This window comes from Rhinopithecus bieti, unplaced genomic scaffold (genome assembly GCF_001698545.2).
Source record: "Rhinopithecus bieti isolate Rb0 unplaced genomic scaffold, ASM169854v2 scaffold_1014, whole genome shotgun sequence".
Taxonomy (NCBI): domain Eukaryota; kingdom Metazoa; phylum Chordata; class Mammalia; order Primates; family Cercopithecidae; genus Rhinopithecus; species Rhinopithecus bieti.
The window spans coordinates 1,102,567-1,128,409 of NW_016803499.1; the positions used below are offsets into that span (position 1 = coordinate 1,102,567).

At 39.7% G+C, this 25,843-nt stretch overlaps 1 protein-coding gene across 1 annotated transcript in view; it reads left to right on the top strand.

The window, feature by feature from the left end:
• LOC108538079 (zDHHC palmitoyltransferase 20) overlaps window positions 1-25,614 on the top strand; it is a 52,001-nt gene extending 26,387 nt beyond the window's left edge. The window contains exons 7-12 of the mRNA XM_017885931.1: window positions 6,105-6,237; window positions 10,637-10,763; window positions 15,753-15,842; window positions 17,210-17,325; window positions 19,897-19,974; window positions 21,518-25,614. Coding sequence (XP_017741420.1) covers window positions 6,105-6,237; window positions 10,637-10,763; window positions 15,753-15,842; window positions 17,210-17,325; window positions 19,897-19,934 — 504 coding nt within the window. The 3' untranslated portion in view covers window positions 19,935-19,974; window positions 21,518-25,614. The remainder of the gene's footprint in view (window positions 1-6,104; window positions 6,238-10,636; window positions 10,764-15,752; window positions 15,843-17,209; window positions 17,326-19,896; window positions 19,975-21,517) is intronic.
• The last annotated feature ends 229 nt before the right edge of the window (window positions 25,615-25,843 follow it).

The window sequence follows — 25,843 nt, forward strand, 5'->3', positions numbered from 1 at the left end:
ACAGATACTTCTTTCGTTTGTTTGTTTGTGTTTCTTCATCGCCCAGTAGTTGTTCAGTGAATATTTGCTGAGTGAATAGCCAGAATCAAGACACTTCAACTTTAGACTCTTTGTTCTTTCATTTTTAAAATGGAGCTAGTAACTTACAGGATTTATATAAAGATTTAAATAAATAGTGTCAATACATGGAAAGCAGTCAGTAGATGTTTGTTTTGTTTTTTCCAACTCTGTGCCTCAATTGTTCCTATTCCTAATATCACAGGCATAGTTTAGACCCTCCATCTCCTAGTTTCCTGTCTGTATTCTCTCCTTTCTTAAGTACAATCCCTGCCAATTTATGAGCAGAGGAAATTTTTTTTTTTTTTTGCATATTCTGAAGAGGATACGCTTGCTAGCCACTGACATGTCTTTTGTGAAATTTCTATTGTGTTCTCTGCCCATTTCTAGTAGGTTTTTATATTTACACATGAAGGAGTTTGTCTTATGTTAAAGATACTCATCTTTTTTGTTGTTGTTTTGTTTTTTGAGATAGGGTCCCACTGTGTCTCCCAGGCTGGAGTGCAGTGGTACGATCACGGCTAATTGCAGGTTCAATCTCCCAGGCTCAAGCAATCCTCCTGCCTCAAGCCCCCGAGTAGCTGGGACCGTGGGCAGGCACCACCATGCCTGGCTAATTTTTGTATATTTTGTAGAGACGGAGTTTCACCATGTGGCCCAGGCTGGTCTATAAGTCCTGATCTCAAACAGTCCTCCCACTTCAACCTCCCAAAGTACTGGGATTACAGGTGTGACCCACTGAGCCCAGCCACTAATCTTTATTCTTGACCTTGAGTTAGATGAGGATTTCTTTTTTTTTTTTTTTGAGATGGAGTTTTGCTCTTGTCACCCAGGCTAGAGTGTGATGGCACAATCTCGGCTCACTGCAACCTCTGCTTCCTGGGTTCAAGTGATTCTCTAGCAGAGACAGGGTTTTACCATGTTGGCCAGGCTAATCTTGAACTCCTGACCTCAGGTGATCTGTCTGCCTCGGTCTCCCAAAATGCTGGGATTACAGGCACGCCACCACGCCCAGCCCAAATGAGGATATCTTACATTGAACATAGAAATCACCATAAAAGAAAAGATTATAAATTGGGCTTCATTAAAATAAAGAACTTTTTATAAAAAGGTGACTTTTGGAGTGAAAAAGCAAGCTACTGACTGGGAGAAGATATTTACAGTGCATGTAATCTCACAAAGGGCTCCTATCCAGAATATGTGAGACACTGCTAAAAGATAATCCTTTTTCTGTCATGGGTTGCAAATGCTTTTTTCACGTTTTCTGGGGTTTTTTTTGTTTTTTTTTCCAGACAGAGTCTCACTCTGTCACCCAGGCTGGAGTTCAGTGGCACAATCTCAGCTCACTGCAACCTTCACCTCCCTGATTCAAGCGATTTTCCTGCCTTTACGTCCTGAGTAGCCGGGACTACAGGCATGCACCACTATGCCCGGCTAATTTTTTGTATTTTTAGTAGAGACAGGGTTTCGCCATGTTGACCAGGTTGGTCTTGAACTCCTGACCTCAGGTGATCCACCCACCTTGGCCTCCTAAGGTACTGGGATAATAGGTGTGAGCCACCACGCCTGGCCCATGTTTTCTGTTTATGTCTTATATTCCTGCTTTCTTTTGTTTTTGTCACATCAAAGTTTTACATTTTTAAAGCAGTTCTTTTTATATATGATACCTGTCTGTTGTCTATTCCATATAAATTTATACAGATATTGTCCTATTTTTTCCTCTGGCACTTTTGTTTTTACCTTTAAATCTGATTTTGGAGGAGGGATTATTGTGGTTAGAAAGTACTTTTACATCTACTCTTTCTAAAAAGCTTATGAAGGTGTTTTAGAATGTAGGTTTTGTTATTATTTAGGTATGGTGAGGCCAATAGATCAGGAGGCAATTGCCACTGAAAAGATAGTTTGTTGCAGTGCCAAGAGAAAGGGGCCCCAGGATAGGAAGCACCACGTGGGATCCAGAGCCTTTATTGTGGTTCCTGTGGGGAAGGCAGGGTAAGCAGATGTTGGATTGGCTGGCTCCAGGAATTGCAGAGGACTTAGGTGTCTGGGCTATCTCTAGTTGTCTTATACCTGGTCCTGGGACGATGAAGGCAGAGGACTGCTGCCTTCTGGAATGTAAATGGCAGAGGAGGTGGTTCTCAGTGGGATCTGGATTGTTGAGTTTGTGTGTGAAAGATGTGCTCCTGCGTGAGTGGTTTGCTGTCTCTTAAGAACTGGCTAGCCCGGGGAGGGGCAGTTTCTCCCCCGTTAGTGAGGCCCCAGATGCCAGAGCATCAGGAATATAGAAAATAAGAAAATAGGGTTGGGTGTGGTGGCTTATGCCTGTAATTCCAGCACTTTGGGAGGCCAAAGTGGGCGGATCTCGAGGTCAGGAGATTGAGACCATCCCGGCCAACAATGGTGAAACCCCATCTCTACTAAAAATATGAAATGAGCCAGGCGTGGTGGCACGCACCTGTAGTCCCAGCTACTCAGGAGGCTGAGGCAGGAGAATTGCTTGAACCAGGGAGGTGGAGGTTGCAGTGAGCCAAGATCACAGATCACGCCACTGCGCTCCAGCCTGGCAACAGAGGAAGACTCTGTCTCAAAATAAAAGAAAAGAAGAAAATATGGTTGATATAGAAGGGTGCCATTATTATTTCAGTTTTCAGAGTTGGAAACAAATTCGAGAAATTATACAACTACCTAAGGTCACATACTTAACATAGGAAGAATTTAGGCCGGGCGCGGTGGCTCAAGCCTGTAATCCCAGCACTTTGGGAGGCCGAGGCCGGCGGATCATGAGGTCAGGAGATCGAGACCATCCTGGCTAACACGGTGAAACCCCGTCTCTACTAAAAAATACAAAACTAGCCGGGCGAGGTGGCGGCGCCTGTAGTCCCAGCTACTCGGGAGGCTGAGGCAGGAGAATGGCGGGAACCCGGGAGGCGGAGCTTGCAGTGAGCCGAGATTGCGCCACCGCACTCCAGCCTGGGCGACAGAGCGAGACTTGGTCTCAAAAGAACAAAAAAAAAGGAGGAAGAATTTAAACTAAAATCTGGCTGTTCCGGCATCCAGCTACCACTATAACTTGCTACTCATAGTTGGGAAGAATATAATTAAAGCCCTGAGTCATCAAGCACAATTCTATTTCTAGGAGATACCTACTACGTTTTAGAAGGATTTAAACATCATTAGATGTTTAAAGTTTGGGTACTTAAAACCAGGGGATGCTGGCACTTACAATGCCTTTGCACGTATTAGAAGAGAACGCCCCTGACTGTATAGTGTCAGCCTCATGAATTTTGGCTTTTGATTTCCCCCTCAGCTGGTCACCTTTGTTCAGTTCACAACATACTAACCATACCCCTTATTTAAACAGATTCAGTGCCAGATAGATGAAATCTAAATTACTTAATTTCACATTTCTCCATCAGAAAATTCAGCAGTGTTTGTATGCAATGATTTATTAAAGAATGAATAACTTTTTTAGATTCTGAGTAATAAAAGACTAGTAAACATAAATCTACCTTTTTCTTCATTCAGGAAATATATATTTAGTACCTACTGTATGGCAGGTAGTACTCTAGAGACTTGTAGTATATCTCTGAAAAAATGGGCAGAGTTCTGTCCTTGCAGAGCTTGCTTTTGAGAAGGAGGGGGACAAGTAATAAATAATGAGCAGGGTGAAAGATTTAAGTATTGGGCGGTGGCGTGATAGGGCAGATGGCAGTATTGAATAGCGCAGTCGGGGAGACCTCATGTAGAAGGGAATTGATGGATATCTGAGATAAGAGCATTCAGGCCCAGAGAACATGGTACGTGTCCCTGCCATGTTTCAGTAACACAAGAAGGCTACCGTGGCTGGGGTAGAATGAGCGGAAAGGAGACTGAAAGGAATGGACCAAGAGGGGGCCAAAATGTCAGAGGGCCTTGGAGAGTGTTGAAATGACTGTGGCTTTTACTAGCAGCCCGGTGGGGACATGATCCGACTTGTGCAAGGCTCACTCTGATTGCTGAGCTGAGAATAGATGGGAGAGGGCAAGTGCCAATAGGCAGGCTCACATGGTAGAGGCTGTTGTAGCATCCTGGCCGGAATAAGGTAGAAGCAGTGAAGGTGGTATGAAGTCATCAGATCTAGTTTTTGGAAACTACTAGTCAGAAGTTAGTTTGTTTTCAATATTGGCTAAAGACATTTTATTTTATTCTTCCCCAGACACAAATCTTTGTTTTAAAACCTCACTGGAAAAGTGTGTATTTAAAGGATACTTGAAACGTGTCTGCAGGCGCAGCACAGGTGACTCACACTTGTAGTCCAGTACTTTGGGAGGCCAAGGCGGGAGGATCACTTAAGTCCAGGAGTTCAAGACTAGCCCTAGCTCTGGTGCCTTAGTGAGACTTTGTATCTTTTTTTTTCTGTGACTCCTGTATCACCCAGGCTGGAGTGCAGCAGTGGGATCTCAGCTCACTGCAACCTCCACCTCCAGGGTTAAGTGATTCTCCTGCCTCAGCCTCCCAAGTAGCTGGGATTACAGGCGTGCACCACCATGCCCGGCTAATTTTTGCATTTTTAGTGGAGACGGGGTTTCACTATGTTGGCCAGACTCTTGACCTCAGGGGGTCTGCCCACCTCGGCCTCCCAAAGTACTGGGATTACAGTTGTGAACCTCTGCGCCCAGCCAAGACCTTGTATCTTTTTTTTTTTTTTAAAAGAAAATGTGCTCGAAGAGCTACATGTTCTTGTCTATTTTCTCTTTTGTGTTTCTTGAGAAAATGTTGTAGATGGCCATTAGAAAGCAACATCTTAGTGTTCCCTCAACAGGATTTATAAAACTAGTGTTTAGGATAATTTTGCATAAAAGTTGGTTTCTTAATGTATTGTCTCGATTTGCACAAGCTTTGCCGCAGGAAATCTATAGAGAGTTGTCCAAAGGTAAAATACATCATTACCATGACATTCTCATGATATCTTTTGTGACATTTATAGTGAATATGTTTAACAAAAATTCACTTCACAAGATGGTCAGATGGAAGACTCACTTGATATGCTTGAAACGTTTGAAACATATGTTGGTTACTCTGGAAGAAAAGAGAAAAAGATCAATGTCAAAATAACCTAATGCTAACAGCCTTCTTTTAGTCTGTAATACTTTTTAAATCAAGCAGAGCAGAACAGCCTCGTGTTCTGGTGGAGTAGGTGCTTTGCCTATATGGTTTATTTTAAGAGCTAACATTTAAAGGCCTCCTCCTCCTATTAAAGATATGAATTTCTTCTAGGCTCTAGTTTGCATCTGATAAAATGTATATAGCCATAAGAAGGGATACCAGAGAAGCTGTTTTCATTCATTAATACCTTGTGGTAAATTTACTTATCAAAATTGCTAACTATGCACAAAGGCTCTATAGACATACAGATGAAAAAAGTAGGAATTGAAGCAGCTGAAGGCATGGGCACCTTTCAGTGGTGGTCCGAAAATAGAGATTAGAGAAGTTCAAAAATATTTCACAATTAGTTTTTAGTTAGCAGCAAATCTAAATAAAATAGTCAAATATTTTAGTATAGATACGGGGAGCTTATATATGTTGGATGTTGGAGAAAGCTTGAATATATACATAAAGTACAAAAGAAAACGTGTTGGGTAGAAGAGTTGATCTTTGCACTTTATTACTGAAAGTATTGCTTTTTTTTGTTTGTTTTTAAATGAGACAGGGTCTCACTGTGTTGCCCAGGATGGCCTAGAACTCCTAGGCTCAGGTGACCCTCCTGTCTCAGTCTCCCCAATAGCTGGGATTACAGGTATGTACCACCATGCCAAGCTAAAATTAAAAAAAATTTAAGACCAGTATTTTAAATAACTCTTCCTGAACTCCTAGGTAAGCAAGTTGCTTTTTGATAATACCAATTCTTGCTTTTGCAGTTGTTGCATTGGGATATATTAAGTAATTTATTATTTTTCAAATATGGCAAGTATTTTGATATATTCAACGATCTTTAGGCAGAACTAACTTATAAGTTATATTTTAGAGGTTGACTGTCCTCAAAATTAACTTCTTTTTTTCCTCCTCAGAATGAACTGACAGATACACGTGCAAAATTCCACGTACTTTTTCTTTTCTTTGTGTCTGCAATGTTCTTCATCAGCGTCCTCTCACTTTTCAGCTACCACTGCTGGCTAGTTGGAAAAAATAGGACAACAATAGGTAAGTAGGTTAAAATAAATTATAATTGCTTAGGACAGTGACCATAAATAAATATGAAATCTAGAGAAGGACAGGGTCAGATGATAGAGAAGTATAAGACAATTCTGAATCTGGAATTGGTGGCATGTGCCTACTAATCCCAGCTACTCAGGAGACAGAGGCGGGAGAAGCCCTGGAGCCCTGGAGGACAGCCTAGACAACATAGGGAGACCCAGTCTCTAAAAAATAAAAATAATAAAATAATTCTGTAGTAAAATTAATTTTGACTGGATGGGAGCAATGGTTTTATAATAAAGTTCATTATTTTGGAGAAGGTTGAGGAAATGAGATTGGCTTTTTAACATATTTTCAGTAACGTGTTATATATAAAAGTGGAGAACTATTTTATAAATTTTAATAAATAAAAACTTTCCTGCATTTATACAGTGTCATTTCAAAAATTAATCTGTGAGAGGTCGGGCACAGTGGCTCATACCTGTAATCCCAGCACTTTGGGAGGCCAAGGTGGGTGGATTGCTTGAGTCCAGGAGTTCGAGATCAGCCTGGGTGACATGGAGAAACCCTGTCTCTGCTAATAATACAAAAAAAAAAAACTAGCAGCAGTCAGGCAAAATTGCACCATTGCACTCCAGCCTGGGCAATGAGAGTAAGACCCTGTCTCAAAAAAAATTAATCTATGAGAGATACACAGTAGATTTACATGCTTTAAGGAAGTTTGTTCTCAAACAAGAAAACCCTTACATCCTCAATTACAGCTTATCTTTTAGCTAAAACATAACAATGTATGTCATGTATATTCTTTTTTTTTTTTTTTTTTTTTTTTTTGAGACAGAGTCTCACTCTGTTGCCCTGGCTAGAGTGCAGTCGTGCCATCACAGCTCACTGCACCCTTGACCTCCTGGACTTAAGCAGTGTTCCCACCTCAGCCTCCCAAGTAGCTGGGTCTACAGGTGTGTGCTGCCACACCCGGCTAATTTATTTATTTATTTCTATGGAGATGGGGTCTTGCTCTGTTGCCCAGGTTGGTCTCAAACTCCTGGGCTCGAGTGGTCCTCCCACTTAAGCCTCCCAGAATGCTAGGATTACAGATGCAAGTCACCCTGCCCAGCCCATATATATTCTTTACTTTTTCCCCACAGTTAAACACATTTAACTGGCATATGTTCCATGACTGAAGCCAAGGAGTAGTGCTTTTGATATGCCTCATTATTTCCATCTTTGTGTCAGTTGTCAGTGAGACTTATGTATTGTATCACGAGTATTAGCATTTATTTCTCTTTTTGTTTGATCATTTTAAAAAATGAACATGTAGGGGAAAAAGTAAGGTATTCAAGTAATTGGACAAACATTCCCCAAACAACAGTGGTGGCATTGCTCACTGAACTGTTGACATGTAAGAAGCCCTGCTATGCTGTGATTGAAATACTCATGTATCTGCTAACATACCAAGACACAGAATAAGGATTTTTATGGTAATGTTTTGTAAAAAGTTAAAATCCACCTGCAATCTAGAGCCATATATCTGCCAGATAAGTTGGAGGGAAACAGTTTTTAATTATAGAAAGAATAAAGGATTTGGGGTGAGACATGTAGATGCTTTAGTATTGGATCATTTTAATGTTGTGTTATTGAGCTGTGTTGTAAGTTATGGTGGGCTTCCAGTGTGAGGATTTGTTCCTTCTCTTCCAATTCCGTCATGCCTTCATCCCTTTTCCATGTAAACAAAATTTCTTATCCCTATTAACTACTCTTTTTTTGGTCATCTTTATAGAATATTCTGCCATCTCTCTACCTTTAATTGAAAATGACAGAAAGGCAGCCTACAGGCAAAGTCCAGCCCTTAAGTTCTCCCCAACCAATAAGATCTGTGTGAGCGATTTCACAAAGAAGACCAGATTTCTTCTGTTCAAAACTGATGAATCTAGTGGTAGTGGGCCTGTTTTCCCACTCGGCATCAGTGAAATGGAGCTAAGCAGGGGTGGACTGCCCAAGATAGGGCATGGATTTAGATAGGGTGTGGACACTGTCATTTGCCGCAGGTCTTGCCAGTCGTGCCTTTTCTGTTTCCTGCCCAGTCCCCGCAGGTATGTGAGAGACTGGCATTTCTAGGGAACCTGCTGTTGTCTTGAACAATCTTTTTCAAACTTTTTTTTTGCCAGTGGCCGCAGTAAGAAATGTAGCATTTCGTATCGTGACTTAGAACTTGCACAAATATTTATAAAATTATATAAATAAAATAAGCAAAATTTCACAAAACCTCTTTAATCTCTACTATATGCAGTGTATTCTGATATTTTCTTCTCTAGTTTCTTAAAAGGAAATGTGGGTTGCAAGTCACTCAGTTGATATTGTGGTCTATTAAGGTGTTTTAACCCACACTTTGAAAAAACATTGCTTAGCACACCCCCCCCCCCTTTTTTTTTTTTTTTTGAGACCGGAGTCCTCGCTCTGTGGCCAGGCTGGAGTCCAGTGGCCGGAATCTCAGCTCCCTGCAAGCTCCGCCTACCGGGTTTACGCCATTCTACTGCACTCAGCTCCCGGTAGCTGGGACTCGCAGCGCCGCCACCTCGCCAGTTAGTTTTTTTTTGTAATTTTTTAGTAGAGACGGAGTTTCACCATGTTAGCCAGGGATGGTCTCTGATCTGCTGAAAACACTCGGATCCGCCGTCTCGGCCTCACCAAAGTGCTGGGATACAAGCCACCATGCCCGGCCTAGCACACCACTTTTTTACAGCTTCGTCTCCCACAGCCCTGGTCTTCAGCTAGTTCTCCACTGCTACATTCAGATGTTTGTTCTTGGATCTTCTGAGAGTGTCTTACTCTGCTGCATCACCTCTATCTTCTTCATAACTGTCACCTGCTCACCTTGAGATCGTTTACCCTCATTTAGTGAGTTCCTGCATGTAAGCTAATTTCATGATCGCAAACAGGCAAGCTAGTCCCTTTGCTTCTGAGCTTTTTTATTGCTTAGAACTGAAGAGCCTCTGAAAATGAAATTTTAAACTTGAATATGTTATTCTCTGTTTACTGTATTCTAATGTACTTCCTGAGTCTTCTATTCTCCAACAGTTTTCTCCTAAGTTTTTCTTTCCCTTCTGGTTTTATTTCTCACCCATGTCCATTCTAGATCCTGTGATAAATGACTTTAACAGGTCTTGACAAAAACAGCTCCTTACATCTTTGGTGCCTAGACTTTCTCCCATCATTCCTTTGCTAATTCATGGCTCTGGTTACCCAGCCATCCTCTTTATCCCTGTGCACAGTGGGGCTGTTGAAAGCTGTCGAAGGATGTCTTCCTCCATAAGGTTTGCTATAGCTACAGATTGAAGATGTTAGGCCTCACTGAGGACCTTAGCTCTGTTTGGCCGTAATGTGACATGTTTCTGGTCAGGTCCCTCACCTACTACCCAAGACAGTTATTCCAGATTTTCATAATTCTCCCACTCTCCTTACCTATTTTATGAGTCCCTAGTAGAAAAATTAGGAGTCACAAGTAAACTCTCATCTTCACATCTTTATAGCCTCATACAAACATTTCTTCTTTCACACCTATCACTCTCACCTGTCTCTAACTTCTGAGGAAGAAAGATGCCTTTTCTGGTATTCAAGGTGAATCTTTACAACTTTTCTAGACTCCTTCCCATCTCCTCTAGGATTCCTTCTTCAGTGTGTAGTTTACTTGTTTGTATCGGCAATCCCTCCCAGTGCCCTGGGTTCTCATCCTTAGCTTATAAAACACACTGAGGTGCATTCTATTTTTAGATTAAACATTGTTTGTGAAGCCTGTATCTTTCTCCAGACCTCACTCTACATCACTTAACAACCAAGCTTGAAATAATGGTCTGGTCACCCTCAGCTTGCTCACCTTTCCCTACAAGCACCCCCAAAGCACATATATGCCCCCCCTCGAGACAAAATTAGCTTCCTTCACCTCTGTGCTCCCAGTACAACCTGGCTATGTTAGCACTTATTACATTGTAATTTTGCTAGACTCTAGGTTCTTCAATAGGAATTTTATGTAATTTATCTTTGAATCCCAAATATCTGGTACGAAGCTATCAGGAACATAGTAGGAAATTCATTAATAATGAGTGAAGTTGCAGGAGTTAGAATATCTTGTAGAAAAAAAAGCCAAGAGATACTGGAGCACACAATACTAGATTTTCAGTAATATTTGATAATTATTTTGACATGTTACTTTATAAGGTTGATGAAATATTAAATGTGTTATTTTTCCCCAAGTTTCAGAAATTTATCTTTTAATTGCTACCAATATGTTATTTATTTTAAATTATATTTATAATTTTTTAATGTCAAAGATATAAACAAGAAAATGGTACTTCCCTTCTATAATTTTTAAATAGATTAATTAGTTTATATATGTATGTATATTTAACAGAATCATTCCGCGCACCCACATTTTCATACGGGCCTGATGGAAATGGTTTCTCTCTTGGATATAGTAAAAATTGGAGGCAAGTCTTTGGTGATGAAAAGAAGTATTGGCTACTTCCAATATTTTCAAGGTAATTTATAAAATGTGGGTCTCAGGGATTATGGCATCTGTGGTGGTCTTTTCTGGTTAATGTCTTCAGATTTAGAGAATATAATATATAATGATATTCTTATAGACTTTGAGAATGAAAACTCAAAATTTTTTATACATAAAATATTTTATTTTTCATTTTTTAATTAGATAAGGTTAAGGAGAGTTTATATATTTGAATGGAAAGTAGAAGAAAAAGATGATTCGCTATGAAAATAAGATTTTTTTCTTCAAAATGCAAATAAGTTTGAAATAAAGAATGAATGGAAAGTAGAAGAAAAGATGATTCGCTATGAAAATAAGATTTTTTTCTTCAAAATGCAAATAAGTTTGAAATAAAGAATTATAAAAATGTATGGTTATTAGCCACAACTTCAAAGATTCTATCACAGAAATGAATTATGTATTCTGTTGTGTCCTAAATCAAAGAAGACCAACGACGTATTGCAATTTTACCCCAAATGTAAATGAGAGTGTATTCTTGAGATGATTGATAGTTTCCATTTCTTTCCCATTTCCATCCATTTTACGCCAGCTCTGTATCAAAGTCATCATAAAGAAGGAAAAAATATTTGAAGATTGAGTGACATATTTGTAAGAGTTACGGGTTTTTTTTCCCGAGATTAACTGAATTGCCTTTTTTTGGTCTGAAAATGACTTATTTGCTTTCATTTTTTAAAGACATTTTTGCTTGGTATAAAATTCTAGATGTTGGCCAGGCACAGTGGGTCATGTCTGTAATGCCAACACTTTGGGAGGCTGAGGCAGGTGAATAGCTTGGGGCCAGGAGTTCAAGACCAGCCTGGCCAACATGGCGAAACCCGGTCTCTACTAAAAATACAAAAATTAGCTGGGTATGGTGGCGCACACCTGTAGTCCCAGCTACTCGGGAGGCTGAGGCACAAGAATCGCTTGAACCTGGGAGACAAGAGGTTACAGTGAGCTGAGATGACACCACCACATTGCAGCCTAGGCAACAGAGCAAGACTCTGTCTCAAAAACGAAACAAAACAAAAAATTTTAGATGTTGCTAAATGTTATGTTTCTGGGTTGCATTTTTCTAATGAGAAATTGTGATAACTCTTATTTTTGTTAGTCTATATATAATGTTTTTTTCTATGCTACTTTTAAGACTCACTGCTTCATGCAATTTGATTATGATATATCTTGATCTAGTTTTCTAGTTTCTTGTGCTTGGGTTTAGTTGAACTTTTTGGATCTGGTTTTAGAGCTTTAATCAAATTCGAAAAATATTGTTAACCATTATTTCTTTTGTCATCTCCTTCCCCTGTTGCTGTGGGGACTCCAGTAATGCGTGTTGTCAGTCACAGTCCTCCCACAGCTCACTGATGCACTGTTCATTTTTTGTCTTTTTTCTGGTGTTTCATTTTGTATAGATCCTATTGCTGTATCTTCAAGTTCATTGGTCTCTTTTGTATACTTTATCCATTCTCATGTATTCAAGATTTTCCCCCTCCCATTGGTTGGAACACAGATGACTTGTTTTGAAGTTATTTCCTCTAAACAGAAATTTTGAAGTTATTTTCTGTAAACAGCGAATTATAAGTTGATAGGATTTTGTTGTTATTTTTTGTTTTCCTTCCTTTAAAGATGTTCCATTATCTTCCGGTCTGCATTGTTTCTAATGAAAAGTCAGCCTGACTTTCTTGATTTCATTGTTTGTAAATACTATCCTTTCCCCTCTGTAGCTACTTTTCAGATTTCATCCTTATCGGCTGGGCGCGGTGGCTCATGCCTGTAATCTCAGCACTTTGGGAGGCTGAGGCGGGCGGATCACAAGGTCAGGAGATCGAGACTATCCTGAAACCCTGTCTCTACTAAAAATACAAAAAATTAGCCAGGCATAGTGGCAGGTGCCTGTAGTCCCAGCTACTTGGGAGGCTGAGGAAGGAGAATGGTGTGAACCCAGGAGGCGGAGCTTGCAGTGAGCCAAGATTGTGCCACTGCGCTCCAGCCTGGACGACAGAGCGAGACTCTGTCTCAAAAGAAAAAAAGACTTTATCCTTGTCACTGGTTTTAAGCAGTTTGATGAGTTCCTTGGTGTTTATCCTCCTTGGGGTTCGTTAGGCTTCTTGGATCTGTAAGTTTATAGTTTTCATCAGATTTGAATGATTTTCATCAATTATGTCTTTATTTTTTTCTGCCTATTCCCCTCTTTTCACCTCCTCCCTGACCAGCTTTTCTGGTACTCTCATGTATGCATATGTTAAATTGCTTGATAGTGACCCACAGGTCATTGCTATTTTGTCCTTCTCTGCCATCTTCTTTTCTCTGTTTGCTACATTTTGGTTAATTTCTACTGCTAATATCCATAAGTTCACTGATCTCTTCTATAATGTCTAGCCTGCTGGTAAGCTTTTCCAATGAATCTTTCATGTAAGATTTTAAAAATATCTATCTATCTATGTATTTATTTATTTGGAGACGGAGTCTTGCTCTGTCGCCCAGGCTGGAGTGCAGTGGCACAATCTAGGCTCACTGCAACCTGTGCCTCCTGGGTTCAAGCAATTCTCGTGCCTCAGCCTCCAAAGAAGCTAGGATTGCAGGTGTGTGCCACCACACCTGGCTAAGTTTTGTATTTTTAGTAGAGACAGGGTTTCACCATGTTGGCCAGACTGGTCTCAAACTCCTGACCTCAAGCAATCCACCCACCTCATCCTCCCAAAGTGCTGGTATTGCAGGCATGAACCACGGTGCCTGGCTCAGATGTATTTTTCAGCTCTAGAAGTTCAGTTTGGTTTTTTTAATGTCTTACATTTATCTTTTCATTATATCTATTTTTCCTTTTAATTCACAGGTACATTTATAATCATTTTTTAAAAGTCTCGTTTGCTAATTTTCACTGAAATTGCTAAGTTTCTGATTTTTTTCTATTAACTTTTTTTTCTTAGCTATAGATCACATCTGTGCTACTTTTCATGTACGGTAATTTTTGATTGGGTGGTGGACATTTTGAATGCTACTTTGCTGCCTGTCTAGATTGGCCTCCTGAAGGGCTAGGATTAGAGGCATTACTACTGCGCTTGGCCTGAGGCTTGTTTTAAGCTTTATTACGTTGAGTCCGAGTAGTACTTTCTCTAGAGCTAGTTTAGCACTCCAATAAATATGGAGTTTTTACCAAATCCATGTGTTCAGTGAGATCGCTCCAGTCAAGCTGGGCAAATGTGAATACTTCCCAGTGCTGTGAAAGCTCTGTGAATTATTCATCATTCATTATTCCCAGTTCTTTTCCTGGATTCACAAGTGCAGCTTAGTATTTATCAGAAGACTCAGGTACACCACAGTGCAGATTTCTATAGCCATTTCTCTGCATATCTTGCTTTCTCTCAACTCTGTCCCATAGATTTAAGCCACCTCAGCCCCTCTTTTTTTAGACAGAGTCTCACTCTCTCTCAAAGTGAGACAGGCTGAGTGCCCAGGCTGGCGTACAGTGGTGCAATCTTGGCTCACTGCAACCTCCGCCTCCCGGGTTCTAGTGATTCTCATGCCTCAGCCTCACTAGTAGCTGGGATTACAGGTGCGTGCCACCACACCCAGCTAATTTTTTGTATTTTTAGTAGAGATGGCATTTCACCATGTTGGCCCGGATGGTCTTGAACTCCTGACCTCAAGTGATCCGCCTGCCTCAGCCTCCCAAAGTGCTGGGATTACAGATGTGAGCCACTGCGCCCGGCCCACCTCAGCCTCAGAACTCCCACCTCTGTCATCTCAATTCAGTGAAACTACCTTGTTCTGCTTGTTTCCCACCCCCATAGTGCCAGGGCCCAGGTTTCCCACCCCCGTAGTGCCAGGGTCCTGGTTTCCCACCCCGTAGTGCCAGGGCCCTGGTTTCCCACCCCCGTAGTGCCAGGGCCCTGGTTTCCCACCCCCGTAGTGCCAGGGTCCTGGCAGAAAGCTGTGCCTTGCTTGGTTTTGTTTTCTTTTTTTCTGAGACCATAGTTCTCTGCTGCCTGTTTTCAAAAAAAATAATTTTGTACTGTTCAGTTTCTGACTATGTACAGTTTACCAGTTATTCCATCTTGGCAAGAAGTAAAAGTCCCCGTAGTATACAATTTTGATGTGTTTAGATAATATGAAAATAAGGCATAAGTGTGCTCTTTTTAGACCGTAAGCTTCTTGAAGGCAGAAAGTTTCTTTTGTTGACTATTTCCTATATCCATAGTGCTTAAAATAGTACCTAGAACATCAGAGGCATTCAGTAAATATTTGTTTAATGAATATTGTTGAATAAATAAATATGTGGAACTTACATCATGAATTTCAGTTTGAGCCTGAATGATCTCATAAATGATTACGATAAGCAGGTCAGTTAATCAAATACTTGAATGCCTGTGCTTGGGGTGCTATACTAGGCATCAGAATCTTAATAGGCACAAAAGACATTGTTTCTCAGTGTATGTAAATTATAAAAGGAAAGGCCTTATGTCTGCAATGGAGGTATTAGTCTGTTCTCACACTGCTAGTAAAGACATACCGGACACTGGGTAATTTATAAAGGAAAGACGTTTAGTTGACTCACATATGGCTGGGGAGGCCTCACAATCATAGTGGAAGGCAAGGAGAAGCAAAGTCACATTTTACATGGTGGCAGACACAAGAGTATGTGCCAGGGGAACTCCCGTTTATAAAACCATCTGATCTCGTGAGACTTGCCCATTATCACAAGAACAGCACAGGAAAAGCCCGCCCCCATGATTCAGTCACCTCCCACGGGGTCCCTCCCCTGACACATGGGAATTATGGGAGCTACAATTCAAGATGAGATATGGGTGAGGACACAGCCAAACCGTATCAAGGTAATAACCCCTAAATTAGAAATCTTAGGAATTACTTCCTTATATGACAAGTTATGATAATTTATGCCGTGTCTCTGAAAAATGGGTGTTAAATTTGACCATTTTGATTTAATTTAACATTATTTAAATTATTACTGTTTTTCATTATGCAGCTTGGGTGATGGTTGCAGTTTTCCAACTCGCCTTGTGGGGATGGATCCAGAACAAGCTTCTGTTACAAACCAGAATGAGTACGCCAGAAGGTGTGCTTCTTGTCCTTACGCTTTTCCACATTCATCATAAAGCAAACCGTATACATGTGTTGTGTGTGCATCTTATGAGTAAATACAGTAGTGATTTAGTAAATCAGCATAGTTAGGGAAAGAGAAATTTAAATTTTTTTAACTGTGGGTTAATAAAGGTATATGTGCTAATAACCATAATTTTTTATTATCTAAACCAGAACACTTAAGAGTAGGAAAGAATATGCTTGTTTATTAATAGTTAAACCAGGATAATCGCATAAAGCTGGAAATGTCTGGGCAAGCTGGGAAGCAACTAAGACCTTTCAAGATTTGATTAGGTTGGTTTATGTCAGTTATGTTTTTTCAAACAAATTAGTCATTATACTAATCACCATTTTATTTTGACAAACAAATTTTAATATACTATCAAAATAATGAGAATTCAAAACTACAATTTTTTTTTCGTTAATTCATCTTAGAGGAAATTTTCCCATAATATTTTGCGTGGCAAGTAAACTTTCATACATTCAGTGTAACAGTTCATTTTAAATGAAATTTTAAAGAAGCTAGAGATACTTCTGTCCAAGTAAAACATTCCTAATTTATTCATTACAGAAACAAGTTGTAGGAGAAGAGGAATGTTAAGTTCTAAACTAGCATATTAATATTGGAAGAACCGAAAGTCTTAGAATGTAGCTTAGACCTTTGAGCTCTAACATTTGTTAGGGTTCTGGCCAAGTCACTTAAATTATGAGCCTCAGTTTCCACCTCTATGAAATTGGGATAATGATACTCACCACCGAAGGTTATTTGGAGCGCTGAGATAATGTATATAAGGTGCCTGGCATCGTGTCTGGCCCATAATAGGGAACCAACAAATATTAGTTTCCTTTTCCTCTTCCTTTCCTTCCTCCATTCCCTCCCTCCCTGGATCTTTTAGCTAGAAAAATAAGTCTACGCTAAATCACTGAATCATTTTTTCCCCTTAGATCTAAACTGCAGAGGTAGAAAGCAGAAAACTTGGGAAATGACAGGTAATTGTTTTGTACTGGCCACAGACATAGATCCCCACCTGTCCTTGCACTGCCTATGGCTCCCGATTAACATATTAAGAACAGTTCAGACTGGCCTCTGAAGCTTTTTAGATTTTGACTAATTGTTTTCATTGGCAGCGTTGGAATACAGATTCTTGGGTCTAGAGAGCCATTTAATGGGGGGTTGTGGGCATATTTTTATTTTGAAGATAGTTTTTTCAGAGTACTAAGATCTCATGAGTTGCCCTCACATATTTAGGAGAAGGAATACTAATTTGCTGCTTATTAATTTATTAAGTATCCATCATTGAGCATTAAGCTATTTATTAAGTTGTTTGCTCTTCTTTTCAGTAGTGGCTCAAATCAGCCTTTTCCTATCAAACCACTTAGTGAATCAAAAAACCGTTTGTTGGACAGTGAATCTCAGTGGCTGGAGAATGGAGCTGAAGAAGGCATCGTCAAATCAGGTAATAGTTCTCATTTGAAACACTGCTTTGGTTCAAATGAAAAGCATCAGATATAATACATGTGGAAAACTCAAAATAATGTAACATTTTAAAAATACTAAAATATGTGAAACTTTTAAATATATGCTGTGTGCGGTGGCTCATGCTTGTAATCCCAGCACTTTGGGAGGCCGAGGCAGGCAGATCACGAGGTCAGGAGAACAAGACCATCCTGGCTAACACGGTGAAACCCTGTCTCTACTACAAATATAAAAGATTAGCTGGGCGTTGTGGCAGGTGCCTCAGCTGTTGTGGCAGTAGTCTCAGCTACTTGGGAGGCTGAGGCAGGAGAATGGTGTGAACCCGGGAGGTGGAGCTTGCAGTGAGCCGAGATCGCGCCACTGCACTCCAGCCTGGGCGACAGAGCAAGACTCCGCCTCAAATAAATAAATAAGTAAATAAGTAAAATATGTAGGGTGTTTGTGGTTCTTAGTAGCTTCTATGAGGAAGGGATAGAGCGAGGAGAGTATAGTGGCTCATGTTTTTTTCTGTGCAACTGCAGGTTTTTGTTAACCCAGCCACATACTTCTCCACACAGATGTGGAAAGTTCTTTTGGCATTGGCTGTTCTGAATAAGCAATGTTATTCTTTTTTTTTTTTTTTTTTTTTTTTTTTTTTTGAGATGGAATCTCGCTTTGTCACCAGGCTTGAGTGCAGTGGCATGATCTTTGCTCACTGCAACCTCCACCTCCTGGGTTCAAGTGATTCCCCTGCCTTAGCCTCCCAGGTAGCTGGGACTACAGGCGCCTGCCACTGCACCCGCTAATTTTTTTTGTATTTTAGGAGAGACGGGGTTTCACCGTGTTAGCCAGGATGGTCTTGATCTCCTGCCCTCAGGATCTACCCGCCTCAGCCTCCCTCAGTGCTGGGATTATAGACATGAGCCACTGCGTCTGGCCAGCAGTGTTATTCTATAGGGTCCCAGCTTTTGCTTAGTTGACAATAATTCTTGAAAAGCATTACATTCTTTGCTTCCTTAGTTTAAAAAGAGCACGCTGGCCAGGTGCGGTGACTCATGCCTGTAATCCCAGCACTGTGGGAGGCCAAGGTGGGCAGATCACACGGTCAAGAGTTGGAGATCAGCCTGGCCAACATGGTGAAACCCCATCTCTACTAAGAATACAAAAATTAGCCGGGTGTGGTGGCACGTGCCTGTAATCCCAGCTACTCGGGAGGCCGAGGCAGGAGAATTGCTTGAACCCAGGAGGTGGAGGTTGCAGTGAGCCGAGATGGCGCACCTGCACTCCAGCCTGGGCGACAGAGTGAGACTCTGTCTCGGGGAAGAAAGAAAAAAAAGAGCACACTGAATATATTTTAACCTTTTTTAGGTGACTCTTAATCGTTTATAAATTGAGGATTTAGGTATGGAATAGTCAGCAAAATTGAAGTGGGAATTTTCATCAGACCTGGGTTTAAAATATTGTCTGGCTACTTAACTAGCATTACAGCCTAAAACACATCTGAGGTAATTTTTAATGATAATAGTAATAACACTGTGATTATCTCCTTGCACTATAGATAGAAAAGTGGTTTTGGGTCAGGCACAGTGGCCCACACCTGTAATCCCAGCACTTTAGGAGGCTGAGGCAGGAGGATCACTTGAGCTCAGGAGTTGGAGACCAGCCTGGGCCACACAGCCTATCTCTACCAGAAACTTTGGGAAAAAATTTTTCTAGGCCTGATGGCATGTGCCTGTAGTCCCAGCTACTCGGGAGGCTGAGGCAAGAGGGTTGCTTGAGCCTGGGAGATTGAAGCTACAGTGAGCTATGATCATGCCACTGCACTTCAGCCTGGATGACAGAGCAAGACCCTGTCTCAAAAAAGAAAAGGAAAAAAAACGATTCCAGACATTTAGCTCCATTTGTACTAACTGTAGCAAATACCCTAAATACCCTTTAAAACACTGTTAGAATTTCTGAGGTTTTTTTGTTGTCTTGACTTTTAGCAGCATTTAAAACATTCTCTTAAATTAGTATCTTTAGGATCTTCATTAGGATCATTACACCTTTTGTATAAGGTCAAGGAAAAATCCCGAAGTTTAAAGCCAGCCCAGGCGATACTATTGAGAGTTTAAGGCCAGCCTAGGCAGTACTATTGAGAGTTCAAGGCCAGCCTAGGCAGTACTATTGAGAGTTCAAGGCCAGCCTAGGCGATACTATTGAGAGTTCAAGGCCAGCCTAGGCGGTACTATTGAGAGTTTAAGGCCAGCCTAGGCAATACTATTGAGGCCCATCTCTAAAAAATAAAGATCTAGGGAAAGGTTCATTTTACGAACTTCTTAATTATTGCTGTTTAACATCTTTAAAGCCAGTGGGTATTTCTACAAGGATAAACATAAAATCAAACTTTTTGACTCCTAATGTTAGCTCTTTACTTACTTCTGGGTTCTATAAGAAGACAAATAGTTGACACCATAAGCCTATTTTATATTTACAGAATAGTCATTTTTGCTGTAATCAATTTTACCATTTAGCCAGAAACTTAATACTTCTTTTTTTTTTTGTCATGTCATACATAATTATGTGCTTACAGGGACAAATAACCATGTAACAGTGGCAATAGAAAATTGAGTACCACTTGTTCATAACTAACCATTTGAATAAGAGCAAGGTAAGACAGTGTAAAGGTAATCCTTGAATAAATGCAGCTTATTTTCATATTTCATAATCTTTAAACAATTTGCAGTTTTTTTTTTAGTCCTTTTAATTGTATCAGCCCAGGCAGTACAGGAAAGACTGGAGTGTAACATCTGCCAAAATCTCATTTTCTTTATTCCTTATAGCATAATCTTAGTAACTATTTGTTGGTAAATTAATGAAGAAAGTAATAAAAATAGTTTAGGACTGGTATGTGGACCACTGGCCTTTTCAGTAAACAGTACCCTATTAATTAAAGAAAAAAAGGTGGCCAGGCAAGGTGGCTCACACCTCTAATTCCAGCACTTTGGGAGGTCAAGGTGGGAGGATCACTTAAGCCCAGGAGTGAGAGACCAGTCTGGGTGAGACACTTATATTAGTATAGTGAGACCTCATCTCTACAAAAAATAAAAGATTAGCCAGGTTTGTGTTGATGCGCACATGCAGTCCCAGCTACTTGGGAGGCCGAAGTGGGAGGATCACTTGAGCCCAGAAGGTCGAGGCTGCAGTGAGCCAAGATGGCACCACTGCACTCCAGCCTGGATAACAGAGCAAGGTCCTGTCTCAAAAAAAGAAAAAAGAAAAAAAAAAAGCGACTTTTGTCCACTATTGAGGAAATTCAACCCAGAGAAAAATGACCAAAATTAAAGATTCTAAAAAAGAATTAAGAGGTTTATTTATGTTATATGGTTTGTAAAAGACACAGCAAGAGAAGATTGCTAAGTATTAAATTACCACAAACATGGAGCTTAACACATTTATCATCCTGTTCCTGTATAACAGAGTTTGTTTTTCTGAAGTCGTCTTATCTGGAGTGTCAGCTAGAGGAGCATCTGTTTCCTCACTTGTGGGCTTGTCCTCAGCAGTTAGGCCCTTGCAGGGGACCTTGAGCCTGTGTGCAGGGATGCAGCCAGAGCCTAAGACCCAGGACAGAGTCAGATCACAGGCACTCGGGGTGGAGGTCACATTGGGCAGAGTGGCTGCAGTCAGAAGAGGAGCTGTATGACGCACATACGGTGATCGTAAGCCAGGTCCATGTCACCAAGAGCTGGAGCTGTGGAGTAATGCTTGGTGTCCAGACAAGCCCTCAGGCCGAGGTCTACGTTTCTTCTTAGTGTGGGCGGAATAATTGCTGATGCTTGTGGTGGTTGAGAATCTTCAGCTGCAGTTCTTTTAACAGTTGCTGTGGGAAGTTTTCTACATCTTGCACCATTCTTAGGACAGGTGTAGGTGGACCAGATGTCTTCTCAAATGATGTCCAAGTTAGCAGTCTGGGAGTACTGTAAGATTCTCCCTTTTAAAATACTCTTTTGACTGCTTCAGGGGAAGAAAGTAATACCCCCTCATTTACTGCTACAAAAATCTTCATTATTATAATATTAGTAGTGTTAAGGACTTACTTATATTCCATCTTGTTATATTAGTAGCTTTGTACCTTAGCCCACAGAACCATTTAGTAAATATTTTCAGAAATAAAAAAATCAAGTTTTAACCAACAATTTGTTTCTTTTTTGTAGGTGTATGAAAACATTATAGACTGATATTTTCAATTTTCATTTGCAAGAAAATGATCAATGGAATGAAATAATTGAAGTATAACAGAAGATATATTTTTAAAAAAGAAAGCCTTTGCCCAGTTCCTGGGACCCGCAGAAGCACTACTCCAGAGCAGAACGATGCCTCAATCTTCAGTGTCCATTTGCGCAGCATTGACTTAGAGCCACAAAAGTGACTTAATATCATTCTGGAAATAATACTTACCTATCATGAGATGCTGTAATATGAGCTGTCATCACATTTTAACATGCATATGTATTTTTTGATACCTGAATTACATTATTAGAATTAGTATCCATATACATTTTCACTCTAAAAACACAAGCTTAAAAACTTGAAAGTAAAGTACATCTCGGACAAATGGTGGCTGAAAGTGAATAATATTCCAATTACTGTTGCTTGTACTGTATAAGGAAAATGCTTTTTTAAATTGGGTATTTGCTAATTTATAATTGCTATTTTATACTTTTCAACATTTTTAATAACTTTTATTGTTGGCTATAACAGAAGGATTCAGATATCTAAATATCATTTAGAACATAGAACACATTGGTCTAATTCATCGAAAGCTTAGTTATAAGCATTAATACAACCATGTAGTGGAACAAGTGCCCAAGGCTTAAAGGGAACTTGGCAGCATAAGAACTATTTTGGGTTCTCTCTGCTATTTTATAACTTTTGTTGTTGAACTTTCAGGGGTATGTACCTGGGCAGAGAAACACAAAGGTACATGTGCTGGAGAAATACTGGACACAGTAGGAAGAAGTATAAGTGTCCAGAAGAAAAGCTAAGAGGAATATTGTAATCTGTTAAAAAAAGAATAGTTTGAGTTTACCAGTAGTTAGAATAAAGCATGCTATTGACTTGACTTTCAAATTTCAGGGTAGGTAATGACTAAAAATTACTTTGAAACTTTTTTACAGTAATACTGTAACAGCTTAAACAGTGACTTAAAATGCAATTCAAACTAGGCAAAAAAACTTTAGAATAAGTTTTCCTCCTGGCTCTCAGTTGGAAAGTCTAACCTGAGTGGTCATTTTACATTCCCAGTCTCTGAGAAGTGGATTCTACTCTTAGATGCACAGTCTCGAGTCTGACTTTCTAACAGCAACCCCTTTCTGCCTAGAAACATTTCTCCCTTTTCCTTTTGAATCTAATCTAAGCGACAGGAGTTGTTGCATTAACTCCAAAGAAAAGTACAGAATAAACGATGTCGAAATGTTACTCCTCATTTACACCTTTTAGTCAGACACCCCCCCCCCAAAATAATCGATTGCTTCCAGTTGGTGGGTGGAGATGAATCTCAGCAGCATCTGTGAGTACTGCAGGTTGGAGTTTCCTGTCTGTAAAATGGGACTGCAGGGGAGGGGTGTTGTGAATGAGTTGGACTGGATGACTTCTAACATTCTGCGATGCCTAATTTTGCAAAATCACTTTTCATTCACCCAGTAAATTTTTTTCTTCTTTTTTCCAGGCGGTCTTGCTCTGTCTCTCAGGTGGGAGTGCAGTGGTGGGATCTTGGCTCGCTGCAACCTCCACCTCCCGGGTTCAATAGAGTCTCCTGCCTCAGCCTCTCAAGTAGCTGGGATTACAGGCTCACGCCACCAGGCCCGGCTAATTTTTACATTTTTAGAAGAGACAAGGTTTTACCATGTTGACCAGGCTGGTCACGAACTCCTGACCTCAAATAATCCACCCGCCTCAGCTTCCCAAAGTGCTGGGATTACAGGCGTGAGCCACCACGTCCGGCCCCAGTCAGTTTTTTGGAGTACCTTCTATATGCTCAACAATACACTAGGAATAGCTCTATCATTTCCTAGTACAGCATAAATTTTATGGTTGCTACTGTAGGTTTATAATTTGTTGTTTATAATTTGGTCTAATTTCCATCAGCCATACTAATACTAGGTTTTAAAAGGAGGCAACTTTTTTTCTCTTTGAACCAAAGGAATGAGTTAGCTTTGAAAACACAGTTTGGAATACTGTAGTATGGATTCTTCTACCTTTGTTTCAACTCCTTAGTCTTAATAATCTCGATTCTAGCAAACTGGAATGAGAGTTAGAGATATCAATTATTGCTGGGCATGATGGCTCATGCCTATAATCCCAGCACTTTGGGAGGCCGAGGCTGGCGGATCACCTGAGGTCAGGGGTTCAAGATTAGCCTGGTCAAAATGGCAAAACCCTCTCTCTACTAAAAATTTTAAAAAAAAACCCAAAAACTGTCCAGGCATGGTGGCACACTCCTGTATTCCCAGCTACTTGGGAGGTGGAGGCAAGAGAATCACTTGAACCCAGGAGGCAGAGGTTGCAGTGAGCCGGGAGTCTGGTGCACTCCAGTCTGGGTGACAAGAGTGAAACTCCATCTCAAAAAATATATATATCAACTACCAACTAAGAACGTAACTTCCCAGTTTGGCAGTTTGCATATTATAAGGAGATAAATGTTTAAACATACTTGACTACTTTCAGAAATGTTCTCCTGGTACTTTTTGTGAGTATTTCTACATTCAGATCAAAAGATTTGCATGTACCTGGCTAACGCCAAGGAAACTTTATTTTCTTCTTCACTATTATGCACTTTCATGGTAGTATAGTCTTTCTCAGTTCTTTTAATTTTTGTTATTTAACATCTTTAATATAATAGCACAGCAAACATCTTTTCAGAAATTTTCAGTTAAAGCCTTTGAATTATTTATCTTTGGTTTAATTTACAGCCAGCATTTTGCCACATTCTAAATAATATTTAGCTGAACTGATTCATACGTATTAATGACCATTCTAGCAAAGGCCTACAGGTGGTGTGGGGGTCAGGGAAGGGCTGCTTCTTTGGTATTTCAACCGGTATTGATTATTGTTAGCAACTATTTGGGGAGAAAACATCAAAATGAAGCCCTGTCAAATTTTATAAGTACTATCTTTGGTCCTTCAAACACTCGAACATTTGTGATGACACCTGAAGAAAAATGAAGTTCAGGGCTTACCATTGCCATTAAAAACAAATTAGGAGACGTGGTTTACCTGGGAACAAATTTACTTAAATATTCAGTACCTGAAACCATGCCAAACCAAAGCGCAGCTGCAGTACTTTAGTTATTTTAAATGAACAAGTTTACAAAGTTTATTTTCATCTATACGTAAGGATGATTTTTTAAAAACTTTTTACATATTAGTGGTTATGATCCAATGTGTCATGAGTGAATTTAACTGTAAGGTGATTTAAATCAAATATGCAATGTTTACTTGAATTGTATTTCTATTAGCAGATTTTGACTATGTTTACAGGACTGTTTAAATTGAGGATTATCAGGCATGTGAGATCTCCTTTCAGTTATCTTTAAAACAGATGTATATTAAGGGCTTAGAGTTAGGATCTACATATTCTGGGCATTGAATAGGCAGTAACTTACAAATAAGTTTTGCTTACCTTTTGTTCTAGGGACTAGCACTGCTATCAATGGAAAGTATTTTTAATCTGTTATTAAGAAAGTCATATTTTTGCATTTCAGCCAAAATAAAGACCATCTCTGATAATCTGTTGGAAACAGATAATACGTGTCTGAAATCTATATGTTTCATATGATCTAAACTGTATTTTCCGATTTAAATTAAAATGTAATATAGATTCAGAAAGGTTCATATTTTTCTAATGACTTCATTCTATATTATTTTGTTAGGTTGCATAAAGAAGCAAGGAATTGCACTTGTATTAAAAGATGAAGAAAGCTATTAGGTATATTTGTACATGACTGCAAATGAGTCTATGCCTGTTTAAAAGAAAAGATGGACACTATTTTAAAGTGAGCTTTAATATGCTTTTATATAAACAGATTTGAAGTACAGTTTAGTTTGGTTGTGTTTACCTAACAAGTACCATAAGCCGTGTATTTGTTCTTATTTGTATAATCCTAGCCTGTGACTTAATGTTGACGCTTTGCTTTGTCTTTTGGCTGGCCTAACCTACATGGACATGTACGCAGAACATTTTACAACTTTTTTTTTTCAAAAGTCATAATGAATTACTTTATTAATAAACAAATAAAGTCTTGTATTTGAAGTGTTTTCTTTGTTATAAAGTGGTATTTACCAAATGAGAGATAACCATTATTTTTATCAACTTGAAAATCTGGTAAAATAGTGCTTAGAGAAAGAGATTGGCTAATAGTTTAGGGAAACCACCTTTAAGATAGGTATTATTTTAGTGCAACAAAATTGTAGTTTACTTAGGTTTATTCAAAACCTAAAGAGTTTAGCGGCTTTTTACTGAACATAATTTAATTTCAGAA